The sequence below is a fragment of the Drosophila elegans genome, unplaced genomic scaffold (genome assembly GCF_018152505.1).
Source record: "Drosophila elegans isolate 14027-0461.03 unplaced genomic scaffold, ASM1815250v1 contig_183, whole genome shotgun sequence".
In the NCBI taxonomy this organism is placed as follows: Eukaryota; Metazoa; Arthropoda; class Insecta; order Diptera; family Drosophilidae; genus Drosophila; species Drosophila elegans.
Window position 1 is genome coordinate 12,543,787 of NW_024545550.1, and position 16,954 is coordinate 12,560,740.

The following is a 16,954-nucleotide window of genomic DNA, read 5'->3' on the forward strand; positions in this document are numbered from 1 at the left end:
GCGTGGATACGAATTCCAACCAAGACCCTTGGGATTTCTATTTGTTTATTCTACGGGTTAACTAGTCCGTTAAATATTTCTTTAAATAAGTATCGAAGCGTATTTACTTTATTCGTTTCATTTTGCGTTAACTTTGCGTGAGAGTATTCGGTAGCTTTGCTGAGGGTGTGGGTGGTGTTGTCTTTCTGGCTCGTAGGCTTTAAAAAAATAGAGTTAAAGTTTAGTTTTAAATGTCTCAAGGAGTGTGGGTTTCACTTGCGTTTTATTACAGTATAGGTATAGTGTACAGGTGTCTGAGGAAGTGTTAGCAGCGGACTGTTAGTAAAGCTTTATTCATTGTGACAACTGGAATTCGAAACATAATACTAGAGGTAATCGTATAATCGTATTTGATTTTAAGACTATGTAATTGGAAAATCATTGTGCACCGTGTTCTGTATGTTCTGTATGTCTGTTGGGGTCTTGGAATCAAGCGTAGAGGCAGTATCCGTCAGATACTAGCGTGTCGGTATTGTATTTCGTCTATAGCAGAGTCTTTTATTTCAAAAATAGAATTTCTATCCTTAAATCTCTATCATTTCGTAATCTACAACTTTTGATATATCCCATTATAGTTGGTTTTTCTCTTGTTTGTTGCTAGTTAGTAAATGTTAGTAATGTAAAAGGTGTCGAATAGGTGTTCTTGTGTTGCAGTTTACTGCGATTGCCTTTGAAACACTCTAGTACTTAGTAGTAAATAATAATCGTTAATTGTGTGTAGAAACTGTGAGTGTTGTTTGCTTCGTCTGTCTCCGCTGATCTGTCGAGCTTGACTCGCGTTGCAACCTAATGAGCAGAGCTTCCCTTCTGTTTCTGTATATTATTTACAATTAATAAACTGGCACTCCTTTTGCGTGTTGCTCCATCGTTTCCTGCATTCGTTACGTTGTATCGTCAGTGTTCAGGGGTTTGCGCACTTGTGGAATTAGACATATAGTTGAGGCTCGTTCTTGATATGATCCATATATATAGACGTTTTTGGTGTTGTTGCTCTCGATGTCATTCGCTGGCATTATCTCTTGGCCTCCTTCTCCTGCAAATACATGCGCTGGCTCAGCGGTTTGGCGTATATCCAGTTGTCGCCCACGGGCTTGAAGTGCTGCGGCGGAATTCAATCACTTTATGGCTGAGTCTGAGTCACAGTCTATTGCAGTGGCTTACCTTGTGCTCCCAGGCCAGGTCGTACTCCTTGCGCACCTTCGCCTGCTCACGCTGCTGCTGCTCCACCACGAACTTGGCAGTGGTGGCGCGTTCGATGTCGTTGAACCTGCGGAAGAGCAACGAACAAAGAGATCAGATTACTCCGCTTCGCATTCGAGGGGGGCAGAGGTTAAGTGGGCAGATTGGTGAGCTGTTTACTTGAGTCCCGCTGTCACTTCCTTCCAAATTCGTCGCGATTCGTACTCATCCTGCTCAACGATTGGTCGAACTTGTTTCTTAAATATTGGTATGCGATTTACGTCGACGAATACTTCGGTTTTCTAGAAAATTCAAGAGATTCATTCAGGTTCACTAGGCGGTCAAACTGATTGGGTCTAATGCTGAACACACAACAATCATACACATAAGTACACGGGTATCAATTGAACAATTTGAAATACAACTTTGGACAGACAGGCAGAGGAGTAGTTGGTGGGTTCGATTTTCTAGACAAACAAAGTAAACACACGGAGGAAATGCTCCCGAGCTATTTAAGAGAAAAGCAGAAGAATCGTGGAAAGTAAGTAGAGGTAGAGGTGGGGTGTGCGGGATGGATGTGGCTGCCAACTCGTGGGGTTGTTTCTTGCAGCATTTGGGCGCAGTATGCGGAGGAAAAATTACACGAAAGGGTTCAACATTTACGTTAACAATATAATAATATGGTAACTAACTACATACAGCTAACATAACTCGGGCGACTTACGTTCTTATCGTGCCACTTGGCCTCCATCAAACCGCTCCACTCGCCAGCAATCGAGACAAAAGGCTTCTTTTCGCTTGGCGCATAGACCTACGACATCTCAGAGTTAGTATCAAGTAATAGATCACTTTAGGAGTTTCTTACCTCAGCGGAGACCCTGTTGCGCTTGCCGCCATAGAAGGGCTTCGTGAGGAACTCCACGTTGGCGTAGTAGCCCGACTGCGGGCACTTGATCTCCACCGAGCCACCCAGCTCAATCCAAGGCACCGTTAAAATGGACCTACAATCAATCGGATTCTTTAGTTATATAGGGTGTAATAATGAGGCCATGAAGATACTCCTAACCTGCCGTAGCCATTGGGAAAGGTCACTATGTACTCCTCGCTGCGATCCACTAGGGTGACTACCCCTTCGCCAATGTTGTGGACGCCAATCGAGAGGCCCAAGAACTTCGACTTAGTCCAGACATGGGCCGCAAACGTGATTTTCTTATTGTAATGCTCCGCATAGAAGGCAGAAACTGCAACAGATAAATTTGTGACTGTCTTGTTTTATGGGGGTTTCCCTGTGATTCCTCTTACTTGGCGGATGGTGCGACACCTGCTCCGCTAAGAAGGTGAGCTGATTCCGCTTGCACCAAGGCACTGGGCCGTCGCGCACCTCCTGAGCATCCTGGCTCTCCCCTGAAATAATAGAAGATTAGCATTAATGATCCGACATGAGTCCCGCTGCACAGCTCACCAGGAATGTCCCAATGGCACTGAAAGACTTCGCCCAAAACGGGATTGTAGGGCTTCTTGGCAACTGCACTTTTGCGTCCCGCATGGTAAGCACTCATGTACCAGCGACACACCTGCACGATTCTGTCGCGTGGATCATCCAGATCCGAGATTCTGTTGCAAAATATATGATCCATAAGTTATATTTCTTTAGAGAAGAACAATGTTTCGAGACGTACTTTACAAACAGATCGGGATGGGCAAAGTAGTCGGCGTACATCTCCAGCAGCGAGCGACGCTCCAGGATGAACGTGGGCAGCACCACCTTGGTGAGGTCCATGCCGATCTTCACCTGCGACAGCAGGTGCGTGATCATCGAGCCGTGCGCCTCCATGCTGAGGTCCGTCTCCTCCTCCTCCTCGTACAGGGCGTCGTAGTCGATGCCATTGTCGTAGCTGGCACTTCGCGAACTGGCCGCCGTCCTGGCTGTCTTAATGCTGGCATCCGCATCGGCCACGCTCTCTTCGATCTCTGGCAGCGTTTGGGGGGCAACTGAATCGCCCAGCGGCATTGGCTCTGCTTGGGTGAAGCCATCCGTCCCCTTTTCGTGGGTGGGCGATGTGGTTTCCGAGAAGCCGCGCGTGGCGCTGGTTGAAAGGGAAATGAGAGTGAAATCAGGACTTGTTGATTAGGATTCCTGCGGTGTCTGGGCATAAGTAATGACCCGACATAAATCCACAAGCGTGATGTCAGCGGCGTGTGCGTGTACGTCACTGGGGACCAGCAGCCACCGCAGCCTCCGCATCCTCCTCCTCCTCCGTTTCATATTCAAGCTCTGTTGCTTGCTTCATTTACAATTTATGAGGGCAACACTTACGGCGACCTGGCGCACACCGTACACCACCTCACCTCAGGCTCACGCGTCGGACCCACTTCTTGAGCATGGCGTGGGATGCTGATGCTGACGTCGATGCTGGCCGGATGCTTCACTGCACTCCCACCAGCGGCTGCATAGTTTCGAACCGTAGCCTAGACAAAAGCCGCTGCCTTGGCTAGGTCATTAATGGCAAACAAGTAAGTAAGCTACTGAAAAATCCACCCGGAAGGGGGCCACCAGGGTGCACCCAAAGGAGCGCTCCGACACTGCGAGCCGATGACGAACGAAACTACAACTGACAGACACACACAATGGCGACTGTAACTACGGCCGGGACGAGCCACGTCGATGACGAAGCGAGCCGCCGACCACGAAGCCGTGTCAGCTGTGCCAGTAAAGCTCCGACAACTGCACGGCCAGGTGGATGTGGAGGTGGAGAAGGAGGTCCTTGTATTTATTATTTACACGCGACTTGGCCGAAATTATAGGCTGCCCCGAAACTGCTATTGCGACGAACTTCGGCCACTGCATTTTGCATGCGCTGGCCAAGCGCATGCGCCTGCGGCAGAGCAGCAGGAAGAGCAGCAGGAGGAGCAGCAGGAGGAGGAATAGGAGGTTGAGGGGGCATGCCAGCAGCCGGGGGTTCCGGACTGGAGGGCAATGAATGCGTAATTTTAGCACGCAGCCCACAGCACACAGCACACATAACACATTACACAGCACGGAACTTGCCGGTTGCCGCATCGCATCTGATTGATGGCCAGTCGGCACACTTGGCCAAGTGGGCTTGGGCTGCTACTTGTACCACTCACCAGCCAATCGGGGAGCTGCCAAGGCTGGTGAAGGGATCGTCATAGGCATCGTAGAAGTCCTCCTCGCCCTCGCTGCTCGAGTAGGAGGTCTCCGGCACAACCAGACCCAGAGGAGCGGTGGTGGCTGCCAAGATGGAAGCCAGATGCAGATTAGCGGGGTTGAATCGAACTCGATTAGCCAGTTGACCCTGGCTCGATGGCCACTCACCGTTCTCAGTGGCCGAGTCGTCCTCGTCGTCGTGGCACAGCTCGCCCTTGCCGCCCACCTGGCCCTCCAGGGGCGTCTTCAGGCCACCGCATCCAGGCAAGTTGTGGCCGCTGCCCATGGCGGCTGCTCCACTGGCCGAGGAACTGGTCGAGGCAGTGGCCGGTGGGCCATTGTAGATCCCATTGATGGGGTGGGCCATGTTTTTGGCTATCTGCAGGCTGACAATCGAGTGCTTGATGTGATCCAGCATGGCCTGAAACGAGAATGCGGGATTAGCCAGCCAGTGTGGGAGTGGTGAACAAAGAGCACCGCAATGGCCTCGCCAAAGTTTTGCGAGGGAATGAGCAGCTGCCGGTTGAATGGCAGCCAGCTGCCGGTTGAGTGGCATTCTCCCAGGCCTTTGCATCTGGTGGCCTGCTAGCCCTGAGCATGCATTGGAAATCGATACCGGAGGGGGTGGCCCAGTGGGCCTGGCCGTATGATTCGTCCGGCAAACTCCGATGGGAGTAGAAACAAACATTCCAGCATTCCAGCTCTCTCTAAATTCCTATCCCTTTTAACGACTTAAAGCCTCCAATCCGAAATGGATTTTCTTGATCCTGAGCTCCACAGCATCGACGAGGTGTATGCCCAATTTGAAGCATACAAAAAGCAACGCCAGGAACAACAGCTGGAGCTGAAGGACAAGTTGGAGAAGTTCAAACTGGATGCCGATCTCAAGGTGCTCAATTCCAACATGGCAACCTTGCGGCTGGGGATGCAGAAGCTCGAGCAGCAGCAGCAGCAGGGGCAGCTGCGCCAGAGGAAACTCCCATCGCAGACGAGTTTCGAGGCCATTCAGCTCGCTCCACCGGGTGAAACTGATTCCTCCGTACAGGACAAAGACAAAGAGAAAGTCGTTGGGCCGGAGAAACTATTGATTAAATGCGGCGTGAGCGAGTGCCTCTTTGAGAGTTGCCAAAAGAGCGTGGACAGCCAGCTGCTTCTGCTGCACTACCTGTGCGAGCATGACCACAAGGATGCCTCCTTTCAGCGCTGTCAGCCGCTGGTGGAGGGTGAGCGGGTGGTGCTCTCCTTCCAGCCGCAGAGCTGTGAGTTTCGGGTGAACCAGGTGCTGGGACTCTTGGCCTACGGTGGCCAGCTGGAGCAGAAGTTTCTACTGTCCCGAAGGCCACGGGAGATCTCCAGCAGCCTTTTGGCGGAGACCCAAATCCCGGTGGTGGTGCTCATCTGCCGCACAGCCACTCATGCTGCTCTCAAGGACAAGCGTCCGATACGAAGTGTGCGGTCAGCGGGATCAAAGGATAATCAAAGGGATCAAGTGTTCGTGATTTGGCTGGTGACACCCAGTGACCGGGTGCAGCTAAACGCCACGCTGTGTCTGTGCGGCAGAGATGCTGCTGTTCGGTCCGCCTGCGTGGTGGGTGTTAGCCAGGTGAAGCACAGCCAGGACACCAGCCGCTTCATGGCTGCGGATGCCAACTACTGGCGACAGACGTACACCGATGTGGAGCGGCTCTCAAACAACTTCCGCGACGAACTGCACCTAGAGGTTTCGCTCACAGAATCCCCAGCTTCAGCACTGGGACGAATGTAGTCGACAGTGGCACTCTACTCACACTTGCGTTGTCCTGCAGCGCCTTGCACTTGGACTGCTCCGCCGGATCGGTCAACTCCGCGATGCGTTTGTCCAGCAACTAAGAACAGAACAGAACAGAGAGAATGAGAAAGCGAAAGTGACGTTGACAGTGACAGTAAATTGCATAATATGCCTGCATTACGTGGCACAATACTAACGTTCGTCTGCTCAATCATCAGCTGGAGGTAGGCATCCGCCTCGGAAACGCGGCGCGCCACCAGCTCCAGGTGGTTGGGTCGTCTGCCGCCCACTCCTCCAGCTCCGCCCGCTTCCCTCGTATAGCCGCCGGCGTTGTAGAAGGCGCTCTGGCTGTCCCACAGTCGCGAACGGTTCGCGTGGCGTCGAATGGTGTCCTCCAGTCGGCGCACCCACTGCTCCCGCTCCTCGCTGTGCCGCGCCTGCAAACGGTTGAGAAAGTTGCCAAGTTTAGTGGGCACCTCTGGCGGTGTGTGTGGGTATTGGGAAAAGTTTTATCGTTACATCAAGGCAACAAACAAAGTCAAACAAAAGGCAGAACGTGAGGGTCAGACAGGGGTTTCTAGGTCGCTGCCCGGATACCCTTTCTTTCTGTCTACTGTGCACCTGCTGCCCTTTTCCAGAGGTCGCAATAGCATATGACCGCGAACTGGAGAAACAAACGTGTCTGCATTTTCTATGAAATTGTTGCCTAACGCACTCATTGAGGAATAGTCGTCATAGAAAAGCATGTCTTGTAATTTGCAATTCAGAAATGTTTGTAAATTCAGTTCTGCAGGGAAACAAAGCTGCATTTAATTTCAACAACAATTAACAATTTTGATTGAACTATATGATAAGTAATACGTCCATTTAATGATGGTTTCTGTCAGAATATTTCATTTTGTTTATATATATATATTTTATTTTACTTGCCTGAAAGTGGAAGGTCTTGTGGTCCACGGTGATCGTGAACGTGTTATCCTCTTGGTCGTCGATCCCGATCAGTGCGTCCTTCAAGCGTACGCAGCCCCGCCTTACGCCCTTCATCATCTTCTCCTTGGACTGTAAAAGAAATGCAGTTGCAATTAGACGAGCCTATTTAACCACAATTCCGGCAGTCAAAGGGTTATTACGCCGGCTATAAATTAACGTATTCTAATCAATGCTGGGAGGTGAATAAAAGCACTGCTAAGCGCATTGTTCGCGCTTAAATGTGCACCAGCAGTTCGAGCAGACGATAGAGCAGCAGTCGCCCAGACCCTCGCGAGCCCAAGGATCCAGGCTAAAGAAGAACGAACGCAAATAATCAACATGGAGGCCTCAACGAGTAAGCCTCTGCGGAGAACTGAACGAGACTGTCCCACATCTCTCAACCAAATCGAATTGCAGGTGCTCAACTGCCGCCAGTGGTGAAGATTCCGGCGCTGTATGCGGATCCCTGGTACATGATCACCATTCTGGGCATCTATCTGTACTTCGTCACCGTAGCGGGTCCGCAGTAAGTCCACATGCAAATATCATAGTCGCTCGTTTGCTTGCGGGTCACTGGACTTGGCATTAGCAATTCCACGGGTGGGCTGGTTTACTTGTGTAAGACGACGACCTTTAAGCTCTCGCGCCCTTACAGTTTCATGGAGTGGCGCAAGCCCTACGGGCTTAAGCGGCTGATCCTGGCGCACAACCTTATCCAGGTGGTGTCCTGCGTGTACGTCATCAAGGAGGTGGGTGGTAACTTCAGTTGGCAGGGGCAACAGCGATAAAAGCTCTAGTTCCGCAGGTCCTCTACATCACGGACCACAACATCTACTTCTTTTGGAAGTGCCGGAAAATGGACAGCAATCCAGAGATCGTTCAACGCTACTTCAGTTTGGCCTACTTTCTCTTCTGGCTGAAGATCTCTGAGCTGATAGAGACGGTGATCTTTGTGCTGCGCAAGAAGCAGAACCAGGTGTCCAAGCTGCACATCTTCCACCACTTCTCCACGGTGACGCTGGTGTATGTGCTCATCAACTTGAACACGAATGGTGAGTTTCCCGGTCGCTGGCTTTGTCCCATCTCTGCTCTAACCAACCAATCGTCCACAGGCGACTCTGCATACTACTGCGTGTTCCTCAACTCAATTGTCCACGTCATTATGTACTCCTATTACTTCGTGGCGGCCGTGGCCGACAAGACTGTGATGGAGGCCCTGACGCCCGTGAAGAAGGGCATCACCGTCATCCAGATGACGCAGTTTGTCCTCATCCTGGCTCAGGTTCTCTACCAGGCCTTCTTTTGCGGCATGACGCTGCCCGTGTTCCTGTACTTCACCACCGTCATTGCGGGCATGTTCTACGGCTTCTACAACTTCTACAACAGCGCCTACCAGGTCGAGCAGCGCCGCAAGAGTCTGACAGCCGCTGCCGACTCGGGAAAGTGATCCCATGTCCACAAATCACGCAATAAAGGCGCACCAACAAGTGTGCGTGTATCCGAATGTATCTAACGCAGATAAGATAAGGCCACGGCCCACGGGGGATTCGGTCTTGGTTCTGGGTACGATATGGGGGTTAGTCAGGGTGTCCACTGTAGCCACTTACCGTGTAGTAGGACAGCAGGCCTGCATTCTCGTCTAGCACGAAGAAGCGATACTGCCAGCCCTTCATCACGTTTGTCCATTTGCTCAGTGTGCCCTCCAGTGTGCCAGCCGTTCCAGTTCCAGCTCCCGTTCCAGTGCCACCAGCTCCGCTGCCGGCTCCCAGGCTGGGAGCACTTCCAGTGGTGCTGGCCATGTCCTCCAGGTCCCGTGACTCGGCCACCGCCTCCTCCTCCTTCTCCTCTGCTGATCCGTCGTCGTCGTCGCCGGAAGCGTTCCGTGACGATATCGTGCGCCTGCTATGTTCCCCGAGCTCTTTTCTGGCCAGGAGCGGTTGATGACGCAATGCTGCTCAACGACTCGCACCCGCAATCTGTCACAGCCTCAGCTCCGCTTGGAATTTGCAAAACAAAGCAAAGCCCTTCCGAATTAGAGCTGTCAAAACATCGCTGGCACTATCGATGGTTGCGCTAGAGACGGCACTATCGATTCTTGAGCTAGAGACGGCACCATCGATTGTATTTTCAATCTCACGATAGTATGGTGAAACAAATGAATACCCGTCTACCGTTATTTATTTTCATTGGCAGTTAATTAGTTATTTTATAAAATGGGATCTTTAAAATATTTGTTCTTAACGATACGGCATTGGTTTTTTTGTCGACCAATACCTGAAACTTGTGAGTTCCTTTTTCTCGAAAGTATCGATAATTAGTTTGTAAAACTATCGATCGATGTTTTGCCAGCTCTATGCCGATTTGCAGCTGTAGTGCGAGCGCCAAAATATACCTTACTGTGAGCATTTGAATATTTGCAGGTTTTCCGTTGTTTTTTGAATAGTAATTAAAGTTTCTATACTTAAAACATATTTTTCCATAATGTTGTTTATATTTACATAGTACACGTTTAGTGATTGAGTAGATTTAGTAGCATTTCATCATCCAATTCGAGGGACGGCATACTTGGAAAGGCTATGGGCTCTATTGTTGTTTCCAAAGGAGAAAGCGACGACAGCAACTCCAAATGACAATTCGGCGTCTCGAAAATGATGTTGTTTGTATCCAGAATGTTTTCCGGCTGCTCCGATTCCATCTCTTTCGATTTCAAAGTAGCCATTGAATAATCCAATACAATTGGCGTTTCCAAAGGAGCAAGAGGCGAATCCGGAACCCGGTTCGAGGATAATTTACCCGACTCTTGCAGATGAGAATCAATCGACATCGGAGTTCGTAAAAGACGGATCGAGCGCCGGAGTGGTCTGCCCAAAGGCACTTTCCTTTCCTCACGAGCCCATCGGTCCAACCTAAAATTATTTTCCTTTTTCGTTTCACATCGGACAATATGGCTGTACCTGGCCAATTCCGTTTCCGGATAGGGAATTATCTTCTTCCGGAGCACCGCCTTTCCAATCTTGCGGTTGATATAAGCCTCCGATCTGTTGGCCAGGCGCATCTTGTCCAGGTACTTTCTTGCGTCCCACAGGCAATTTTGGATTGTCATATTCACCTTTACTTTGGTTCTCTGGCAAAGCATCCTTATATCTTCAACGCTGTAGATCCGGGTTAGATCCTCGGGTGTGACTTTCTGGGATTACAAAGATTCGACATTGTTAATTAAATAGAAATAAAACTGAGCTTTTATTTTTTTACAATATTTACACTAAATCTGTAAAATAATAATTAAAAAAATTATTTAAATTTATTTAAAAAAAAAACAAATATTCTTGCTATTAAACATAGCGAGAAATAAATAGAACTTTAAAGTAAAGCGTCAGCTTTTACGGACAGGGAGTGAGTTTATGAATTTGAAAAAAAATCATGGAACTTTTCGTTTACCGTTAACCGCTTACCAGTTTCTCATACATATCGAGGAGTCTTTTAAACTGTATCTTATTGCCAACGAAATCCTTCTTAACAATCCGCTCCTCGCACTTTAGGTAATCGATCAAGTCAATTGTCAAAATTCTCGCCATCCTTAAAAATATAAAGCCAAATTATCACTTCGAAGTGTCCTCAAAACTTTTGGCGTTCTAAAAAGCGCTGAAGTGTGACCGCCGATCGACTTGAATAAAATCTACGATTCCATTCACAAAAATATACTGATATATAATTTCAATTTCAAACGGGAAGTCTTTATACCATTAATAACTGGTACTTTAATTTACTTTTAATATTTATGTTGATATAATATATAACAAGTTGTGAGTTGTAAAGTTGTAACATTCAAATCTGATTTGAAATTAAATTTTAACGGTAGATTTGATAAGCATAAATGAGTTTTATACAAACAGTAAAAAAACTGTTATTTCAAATGATTCGACATTTATATAATTATATTCCGTGAAAGTTTCTTTTTAACAAATCCTTTTTATAAGATGTTTCTTTTTACTTATTTTTACAACCAGAATTAATTGCTAGAGCGTATACGCAATATCATTATTCACCTGGAACTTCGTGAAGATCAAACTGATCTCAATATGAAATATTTAATAAAAATATATATTAAAACTGAATTTTTTATAACCTTGTTTGTATCATACATATTACCTTCCCTTGATACTTGACAATTCGAGTTCCTTTAACTTAACTACTCGTTTTCCGAAAAAACTATTACCTTTCCCAGCACTGTATAATTATAATCCGTGAAGTCTTAATTTCAACTTAATTTAACAAATTTTTTTTAGCCCCTTTTGATTTTTTTAAACTCAATTTAACTCAATATAACTAGAGATAAGAACCTTGGTATTGATATGGTATCCCTTGAAACTCGTCTCCGTACATAAACCAATGTTTTATTCGCTGTCTTTCAAAACAAGTGCATTAAGTTTCTAATCAACAGCACCGCCTTAAACTAGAAAACTTAGTTCCTAAGGAAAACATAACACATAACAACTGCGGCTTGGGGCAGGGCTCATCTTTTGGTCTCCAGCACTTAACTAAGCGTCGCATCCGGACGGAGTCTAGCCGGCGAAGAAGCACCTGTAGAGCATGTAGAGGATGCCGAATATCCAGATGCCCTTGTAGACCTTGTCCACAACCCACATCCTGGGAAAGAGATATAGGTTATTTTAAGGGGATTTCTTAAGGGAATGTTCGTAGTACTTACACCTTCATGTGTCTCCTGGCCGCCGGAATCGACTCGTCCGACTCTTTGAGGATCAGACGGCGGGCGCAGAGGACGCAGTTGGTGAAGTAGTCGATCAGGTCGAGCTCGATCTTCTCGATCACGTAGGTGCGCCGCTCCTTGTTGTTCATCAGCTTGCGCAGCTTCACCGCCTCCGAGTTGTCGAAGTTCCAGACGTTATTGGCATAGTACTCGAACACCTCGAATCCCTTGAAGATGCGGTTCTGGACGCGACACAGTACCGGCGGGTATCGCAGTAGCCAGAGCAGGGCGTCCACAAAGAGGGCCGGCATCCACTGGAACAGCACCATGCAGACGTAGTGCACCCAGTAGTTGGACTTCATGGAGCCACCCGGATACCAGGCCACGCCGTTCAGCGGCACCTTGTTCTCGATCACCCAGCGTCCCAGCTCGATGATCTCCGCCCAGGACACCTTGATGTCGTTGGAGGAGGTCATGTGCGCCACCCGATTGGTGGTGTCCGTGCCCGCTGTGATGTTCCTCCAGCTGGCCACCAGGATGCCATTGACAGCCACATCCACGGGCAGGAAATCGCCGTACCCGGAGGAATTGCAGTACATGGTGCGAATGACACCCTTTCCCGCTCCGATGAGCAGGCCAGTGGGCCCGTTGATGTTGTCCGTCCAGCCCGGAATGGGCTCCTTCCAGATGGGGATCACGATCGAGGGCCGCAGGATCACGGCGGGCAGCTGGTCGAACTTCTCCACCACCAGCGCCTCGGCCAGTGACTTGGTGTAGGCGTACGTGTTCGGGATGTCCCCGAGCACCTTCTTCTCGATGGTGGCCACCTCGTCATCCGTCAGCCACTCGCAGGCCTGCATCACCTTGTGCGGATCTGCTGGCGGATCGTACGGCTTCTCGTACAGCGTCTTCACGTGCAAATGGCAGTAGGCCGTGGAGCAGTAGGCGAAGAAGTCCAGGTGCTTCAGGCTCTGGGCCAGCTCCAGCATGTACTTGGTGCCGCGGGTGTTCATGAACACGGCATTGCGAAGGGGTTCATCAAAGCTGCAAAAAGGAATGGGTAGGGTTGGGGTCAAAAAGGAATAGGGTCAGAGAATCATTAAAAAAGTAATTTTCATAAAAACCCTTATCACTAACGTTAAATATAATTAATGCAAATTAAATAGATTTTGCTGAGATTGCCTAATAAGTTAAGAAGTTTTTATTTGATTTATTATAGACATAATGCCTTTGAAAAATCGAGTTCCAAAAATTAATGAAAATGCTCCGCTATCTAGCACACAAATTAAAGTTTATATAATTTTAGTGTCCCCCAAAAAGGTTATAGACATTTATTTTAAAATCTTGTGAAGCAAAAGACAACAGTTAGAACTTATTTTAAGGTGCAACCCCCAAACAACTATTAACTATAACCATTCAAATTATGAAACATTAGTACATACACCATTTTCGCAGTAAGTATTTTAATAAATAAATGAAAGGAATATTTTAGAAGTGATATTTTCAATTGTATTGTTATTCTTATTTTAGTACTATAAATAAATGCACTAGTAACTCTACAGTTATAGCCCGATTTTCATGCCATTCAAAAATGTAGCTCACCGCACTGTGGCTGCACAATGGTACACAATGGACACCTCCTGGCGCAGCGTTTCCAGGTCCTTCTCGGAGATTCCCAGGCCGGGTAAGAGGACGTCTCCGGCGATGGCCACCACCTGTTGCAGGATTTGCTCCTCGCCGCGAAGCTGTTTCACCTGGTCAAACAGCTGCATAAAACACGCACACGCTCGTTAGTTGATTAATTTGTTCAAGGCAGGCAATTAGTTCCCATATGTTTCATAATTTCCACCCAGCTTACCACATTCTGGAATATATCCTTGATGCGTTCCTGCGGATCCTTGCCCTTCTTCGGCCGGATGAGCAGATAAATGCGCTTGAGGCCACCACACGACCTGCAGGAATTAATAATATTGCATAAGCCAAATTGGCGGAAATTGGTATTAATGGGGCCACGTACGGACCAGCTGCCCCGCCCACTCTGCGCCCACTTACCGCAGCAGTTTCTCGACCAGGACCTTGCCCAGGAAACCAGTGCCGCCTGTGATGAACAGACTGCGTCCCTTGAAGCACTCCGCAATGCGGTCCACCTCGTTGTCGTCCACCTCGCCTATGGTGGCCAAATCATCCTTCTCATACACGAACTTCGGCTTGGCGGTCATCTCGGATGGCTTCTGCGCAAATAATTAGGTAATATTAGTTAAGCTAATCTATCCCCAGGTATTTTAATAACCAATTAGCATTTTCTTATTGCCCCATACTTAACTTTTGATTGGAAGCGACTTAAGTGAACTTTAAAGTACAAGTAACATTATTATTATTAAAGCGTTTTGGGGAACTTTATTTAAGATGTTGTAAGTAATTAAAAAGGTTGGTTTTTCTTTTAATAATGTCAGCTAATAATATTTGGGAAAAACCAATTTATAATTATATTATTATTATATAAGAGCCATAAACACATATAATACTTGTTCCTACTTCATTAGTATTTAAATTTATGCATGCCGAGGCTAACTTCCTTTCACATAAACAATTTAAATTAGCACGTTTTTGGGAACCAGCTTGTAGCGATAACTGTTTTTATTTTTTATCTGTGAAATATGATCTCTAAAAACGGAGTTGACATTGTTGGGTTTTTCTGGGAGCACTTATGGTGCTGTAGGCACGTAACAGCCTAGCCGTCACCGCCAAGTGCACTTTTAATTTCATTTGATCTTGGTCGTAAAGTGGTCGGAGCCGCATGTGGTTATGAGGCAACCAACCAGTTGGCCCGTGGAGTTTAAAGCGACAATTGCAGATTAGGCCATGTTTGGCTGACTTAGCTGACTGGCCGACTGGCCACATAACTGGTCGACTGGCTGACTGACTGGGTTTCTGAGTGTCAACGTCAACGCGTTGACCATCGAGTGGGCAAGCGGAGCGACACCGATTCGGCGTTACGGCGGCAATTAAAAGATTGCCACATCCATGTCGCATGCCCCACCAGTCGCACCATGAGCTTGCCATGGGCGGTGGAGCATGTCCAGACGCAGAGCACCTTGTGTCCTTCATCCGCCCTCCGAAGTAAACTTGATCGAAAGCCGTTGGTCCGGTGACACGATGACCCGCATTCGACACATACCCGGTTATTAGCATTAGACGACGCGGACTTGGACCCCGGCTAACAAGGTGGACCGCCTGCTCTCTTCTGCTCTACCTGTAATCTTCTGGTTGGCGGAGCAGAGTCGCCATGAGTTGGGGCTGGGTTAAGTGACAGTGAAACTGAAGGCACAACGAGACGGGAAATTCTGTTTACAAAACTAATGTGGGTATACTCTTGCTTAAAGTTAAATAAGTGATTATTCCTGAGATAGCAAGCCAATGCTTGTATACTCTTTGGTATGTAGATAAATTTTAGCAATTAAATTGGATTCAATTTTACTTGCAATACCAAGCCAATGCTTAAATAGCCTTGCATTTGTTTCAAAAATGTATTAATAAAATTTGGCTAGATTTTTCTTATGTTATTTAGCTGATGTCTGTAGCTCTTGCTTTTATTGGTAGCAAGAACATTTTTTAGGTTTCCTTTGCATACCATGCATATTTGGATTTACTAAGTATTTTTACTCGTGTTCATTTAGCAAATTAGTCCAGGTGATAATAAATAATACTAAATAATAATTTTTTATTACAAATTTTCCAGAGGATAGGTATCGTGTAAAGCACATAAAAACGTTGCTACTTTACAAACATTTGAGTCAAACCAATATAAACCCAAATGGGGTATAAAAAGCAAATAACAAAACGAAGCGATTACTATAGCACTTGTTTTATGGCGATTCTGAATGTCTTGGTCTCAAATTAAAAGCTCTTAATGGCTGTAGCCCGCGGCCAAGATCGCAGCCATTGGGCGCAGTAGTTCATTGCTGATACTGATACTGCTACCGATACTGATACCAAAGACTGCGGCAGCGAACGTGATTTTCGAAAGTGAAAAAAAGGGCAGAGGTAAGTGCTTAAAACCGGGCCAAGCGATTGCCACACACTCGGCTGACCCGCTGATCTCGGCCAGCACTGCTGTGCCACACTAATTATGGCTTATTGCGATTTCAGATCTACTTCTGCTCCGGGGGGCAATCGAGTTGGCATCTTAAACGCTTTAAAGGCAAAAGCCATTAAACGATTCCCGGATAGCCACTAAATTTGCGCTAGTCATGGGAACTACAAACTGCAATTTATAGCCCTTGATACGGTGATTGCATGCCCGACGACAGCTGCACTTGCTGGAGAAGAATTTCCCAGCTTACATATTTCCCAATTTCCCAATTTGGATAAACACACGAAAAGTGCCAGTTGCTCCTTGCTCCTCCGGTTGCATGCAGTGTTTTTCTTCTGGGGACAACCAGTTTGGAGCAGCCAGAGATGTCAACAATGCGATAATAAAATCAAGGAGCGGATGCAGCAGGCCAGAGTCACGATTTATTTTCGGTAAACAGTGGTTGAGAAATATACACTTAAATGTTCGGCTAGAGCGCCAAGGACCTATCACCTTTATGGCTCTCAAATCATGTATTATAAAATCCAAAAATCCACTAATATATGCAGAGTGCCTTGGACTGGGTTAACAAATTTGAGTCGCATGCTAATTGCTAATAGCATAATCGTCACACAACCGTCTTCGATTTTAACTACTGTTTAAATTAATCGTTTAAGTTTGATCGCACCTTCACTTGGCAACAATGGCAGACCCTTTTAACCAGATACTTGGATACTTTGCGGATTCAGATGCGGATTCAGATTCAGATACTGTTGACCCGCGCTCGCCGAATGCTAAACACAAACTGATCACGAAAAGCGTCTCGCACTCCCAGCCAACCTAATAGAAAATAAAACGAAAACAACTTTAGGCCAAACTATGCATCGCATCGGCTAGTTTGGCGCACACACAGCTGCACATGTGTTACCATAGTATACCCCGAGATCTGGTAGCTACATAGTTTCCGAGCTGGCACACGGAAAAAAAGCAGTTCCATGTCAGGTCAAATAGACATTTACATTTCTCTAAAAAGTTTTATATGCGCATGAA

At 47.2% G+C, this 16,954-nt stretch overlaps 5 protein-coding genes across 6 annotated transcripts; 2 read left to right on the plus strand and 3 right to left on the minus strand.

The window, feature by feature from the left end:
* Window positions 1–245: 245 nt before the first annotated feature.
* On the minus strand, window positions 246–9,181 carry LOC108141452 (oxysterol-binding protein-related protein 9). Of its 2 annotated transcripts, XM_017264855.2 has the most exons (15): window positions 8,732–9,181; window positions 7,086–7,214; window positions 6,353–6,592; window positions 6,175–6,252; window positions 4,556–4,808; window positions 4,348–4,471; window positions 2,898–3,305; window positions 2,681–2,832; window positions 2,521–2,622; window positions 2,285–2,459; window positions 2,084–2,219; window positions 1,943–2,029; window positions 1,399–1,520; window positions 1,201–1,306; window positions 246–1,138 (listed from the first exon to the last, which is right to left on the minus strand). In XM_017264855.2, exons 1-15 carry the CDS (start codon window positions 8,921–8,923, stop codon window positions 1,052–1,054), a joined length of 2,391 nt encoding a protein of 796 aa, XP_017120344.1. In that variant the 5' UTR covers window positions 8,924–9,181; the 3' UTR covers window positions 246–1,051. The 2 variants fall into 2 exon arrangements, with proteins under 2 accessions (XP_017120344.1, XP_017120345.1); XM_017264856.2 differs by lacking the exons at window positions 4,348–4,471; window positions 4,556–4,808; window positions 6,175–6,252; ... (1 more) ...; window positions 7,086–7,214; window positions 8,732–9,181 and adding an exon at window positions 3,568–3,617.
* On the plus strand, window positions 5,075–6,166 carry LOC108141453. The gene has a single exon (XM_017264857.2). It carries the CDS (start codon window positions 5,139–5,141, stop codon window positions 6,150–6,152), a length of 1,014 nt encoding a protein of 337 aa, XP_017120346.1. The 5' UTR covers window positions 5,075–5,138; the 3' UTR covers window positions 6,153–6,166.
* LOC108141454 (elongation of very long chain fatty acids protein 7) lies at window positions 7,341–8,632 on the plus strand. Its single transcript, XM_017264858.2, has 5 exons — window positions 7,341–7,479; window positions 7,542–7,650; window positions 7,780–7,873; window positions 7,930–8,176; window positions 8,237–8,632. Exons 1-5 carry the CDS (start codon window positions 7,464–7,466, stop codon window positions 8,569–8,571), a joined length of 801 nt encoding a protein of 266 aa, XP_017120347.1. The 5' UTR covers window positions 7,341–7,463; the 3' UTR covers window positions 8,572–8,632.
* Window positions 9,182–9,593: 412 nt separating the features above from the next.
* On the minus strand, window positions 9,594–10,748 carry LOC108141305 (telomere-binding protein cav-like). The gene is made up of 2 exons (XM_017264572.1): window positions 10,577–10,748; window positions 9,594–10,311 (listed from the first exon to the last, which is right to left on the minus strand). The coding sequence occupies exons 1-2, from the start codon at window positions 10,697–10,699 to the stop codon at window positions 9,634–9,636; spliced, it is 801 nt and encodes a 266-aa protein (XP_017120061.1). The 5' UTR covers window positions 10,700–10,748; the 3' UTR covers window positions 9,594–9,633.
* Window positions 10,749–11,502: 754 nt separating this feature from the next.
* On the minus strand, window positions 11,503–16,721 carry LOC108141508 (putative fatty acyl-CoA reductase CG5065). The gene is made up of 6 exons (XM_017264936.2): window positions 16,593–16,721; window positions 13,885–14,063; window positions 13,691–13,784; window positions 13,435–13,598; window positions 11,833–12,876; window positions 11,503–11,771 (listed from the first exon to the last, which is right to left on the minus strand). The coding sequence occupies exons 2-6, from the start codon at window positions 14,049–14,051 to the stop codon at window positions 11,687–11,689; spliced, it is 1,554 nt and encodes a 517-aa protein (XP_017120425.1). The 5' UTR covers window positions 14,052–14,063; window positions 16,593–16,721; the 3' UTR covers window positions 11,503–11,686.
* Window positions 16,722–16,954: the final 233 nt, after the last annotated feature.

Excerpts from the sequence above, each read along its gene's own strand:
- LOC108141305 (XM_017264572.1), bottom strand. The coding sequence starts at position 10,699 with ATGGCGAGAATTTTGACAATTGACTTGATCGATTACCTAAAGTGCGAG. Across the intron at positions 10,312-10,576 it reads TCGATATGTATGAGAAACTG|AAAGTCACACCCGAGGATCT; the intron begins GTAAGCGGTTAA and ends TTGTAATCCCAG.
- LOC108141453 (XM_017264857.2), top strand. The coding sequence starts at position 5,139 with ATGGATTTTCTTGATCCTGAGCTCCACAGCATCGACGAGGTGTATGCC.
- LOC108141452 (XM_017264855.2), bottom strand. The coding sequence starts at position 8,923 with ATGGCCAGCACCACTGGAAGTGCTCCCAGCCTGGGAGCCGGCAGCGGA. Across the intron at positions 3,306-4,347 it reads GGCAGCTCCCCGATTGGCTG|CGCCACGCGCGGCTTCTCGG; the intron begins GTGAGTGGTACA and ends CCTTTCAACCAG. Across the intron at positions 2,833-2,897 it reads CATCCCGATCTGTTTGTAAA|AATCTCGGATCTGGATGATC; the intron begins GTACGTCTCGAA and ends ATTTTGCAACAG.
- LOC108141508 (XM_017264936.2), bottom strand. The coding sequence starts at position 14,051 with ATGACCGCCAAGCCGAAGTTCGTGTATGAGAAGGATGATTTGGCCACC. Across the intron at positions 13,785-13,884 it reads CTGGTCGAGAAACTGCTGCG|GTCGTGTGGTGGCCTCAAGC; the intron begins GTAAGTGGGCGC and ends TAATTCCTGCAG. Across the intron at positions 11,772-11,832 it reads GCCAGGAGACACATGAAGGT|GATGTGGGTTGTGGACAAGG; the intron begins GTAAGTACTACG and ends TCTCTTTCCCAG.
- LOC108141454 (XM_017264858.2), top strand. Across the intron at positions 7,651-7,779 it reads GTCACCGTAGCGGGTCCGCA|TTTCATGGAGTGGCGCAAGC; the intron begins GTAAGTCCACAT and ends GCGCCCTTACAG. Across the intron at positions 8,177-8,236 it reads CATCAACTTGAACACGAATG|GCGACTCTGCATACTACTGC; the intron begins GTGAGTTTCCCG and ends AATCGTCCACAG.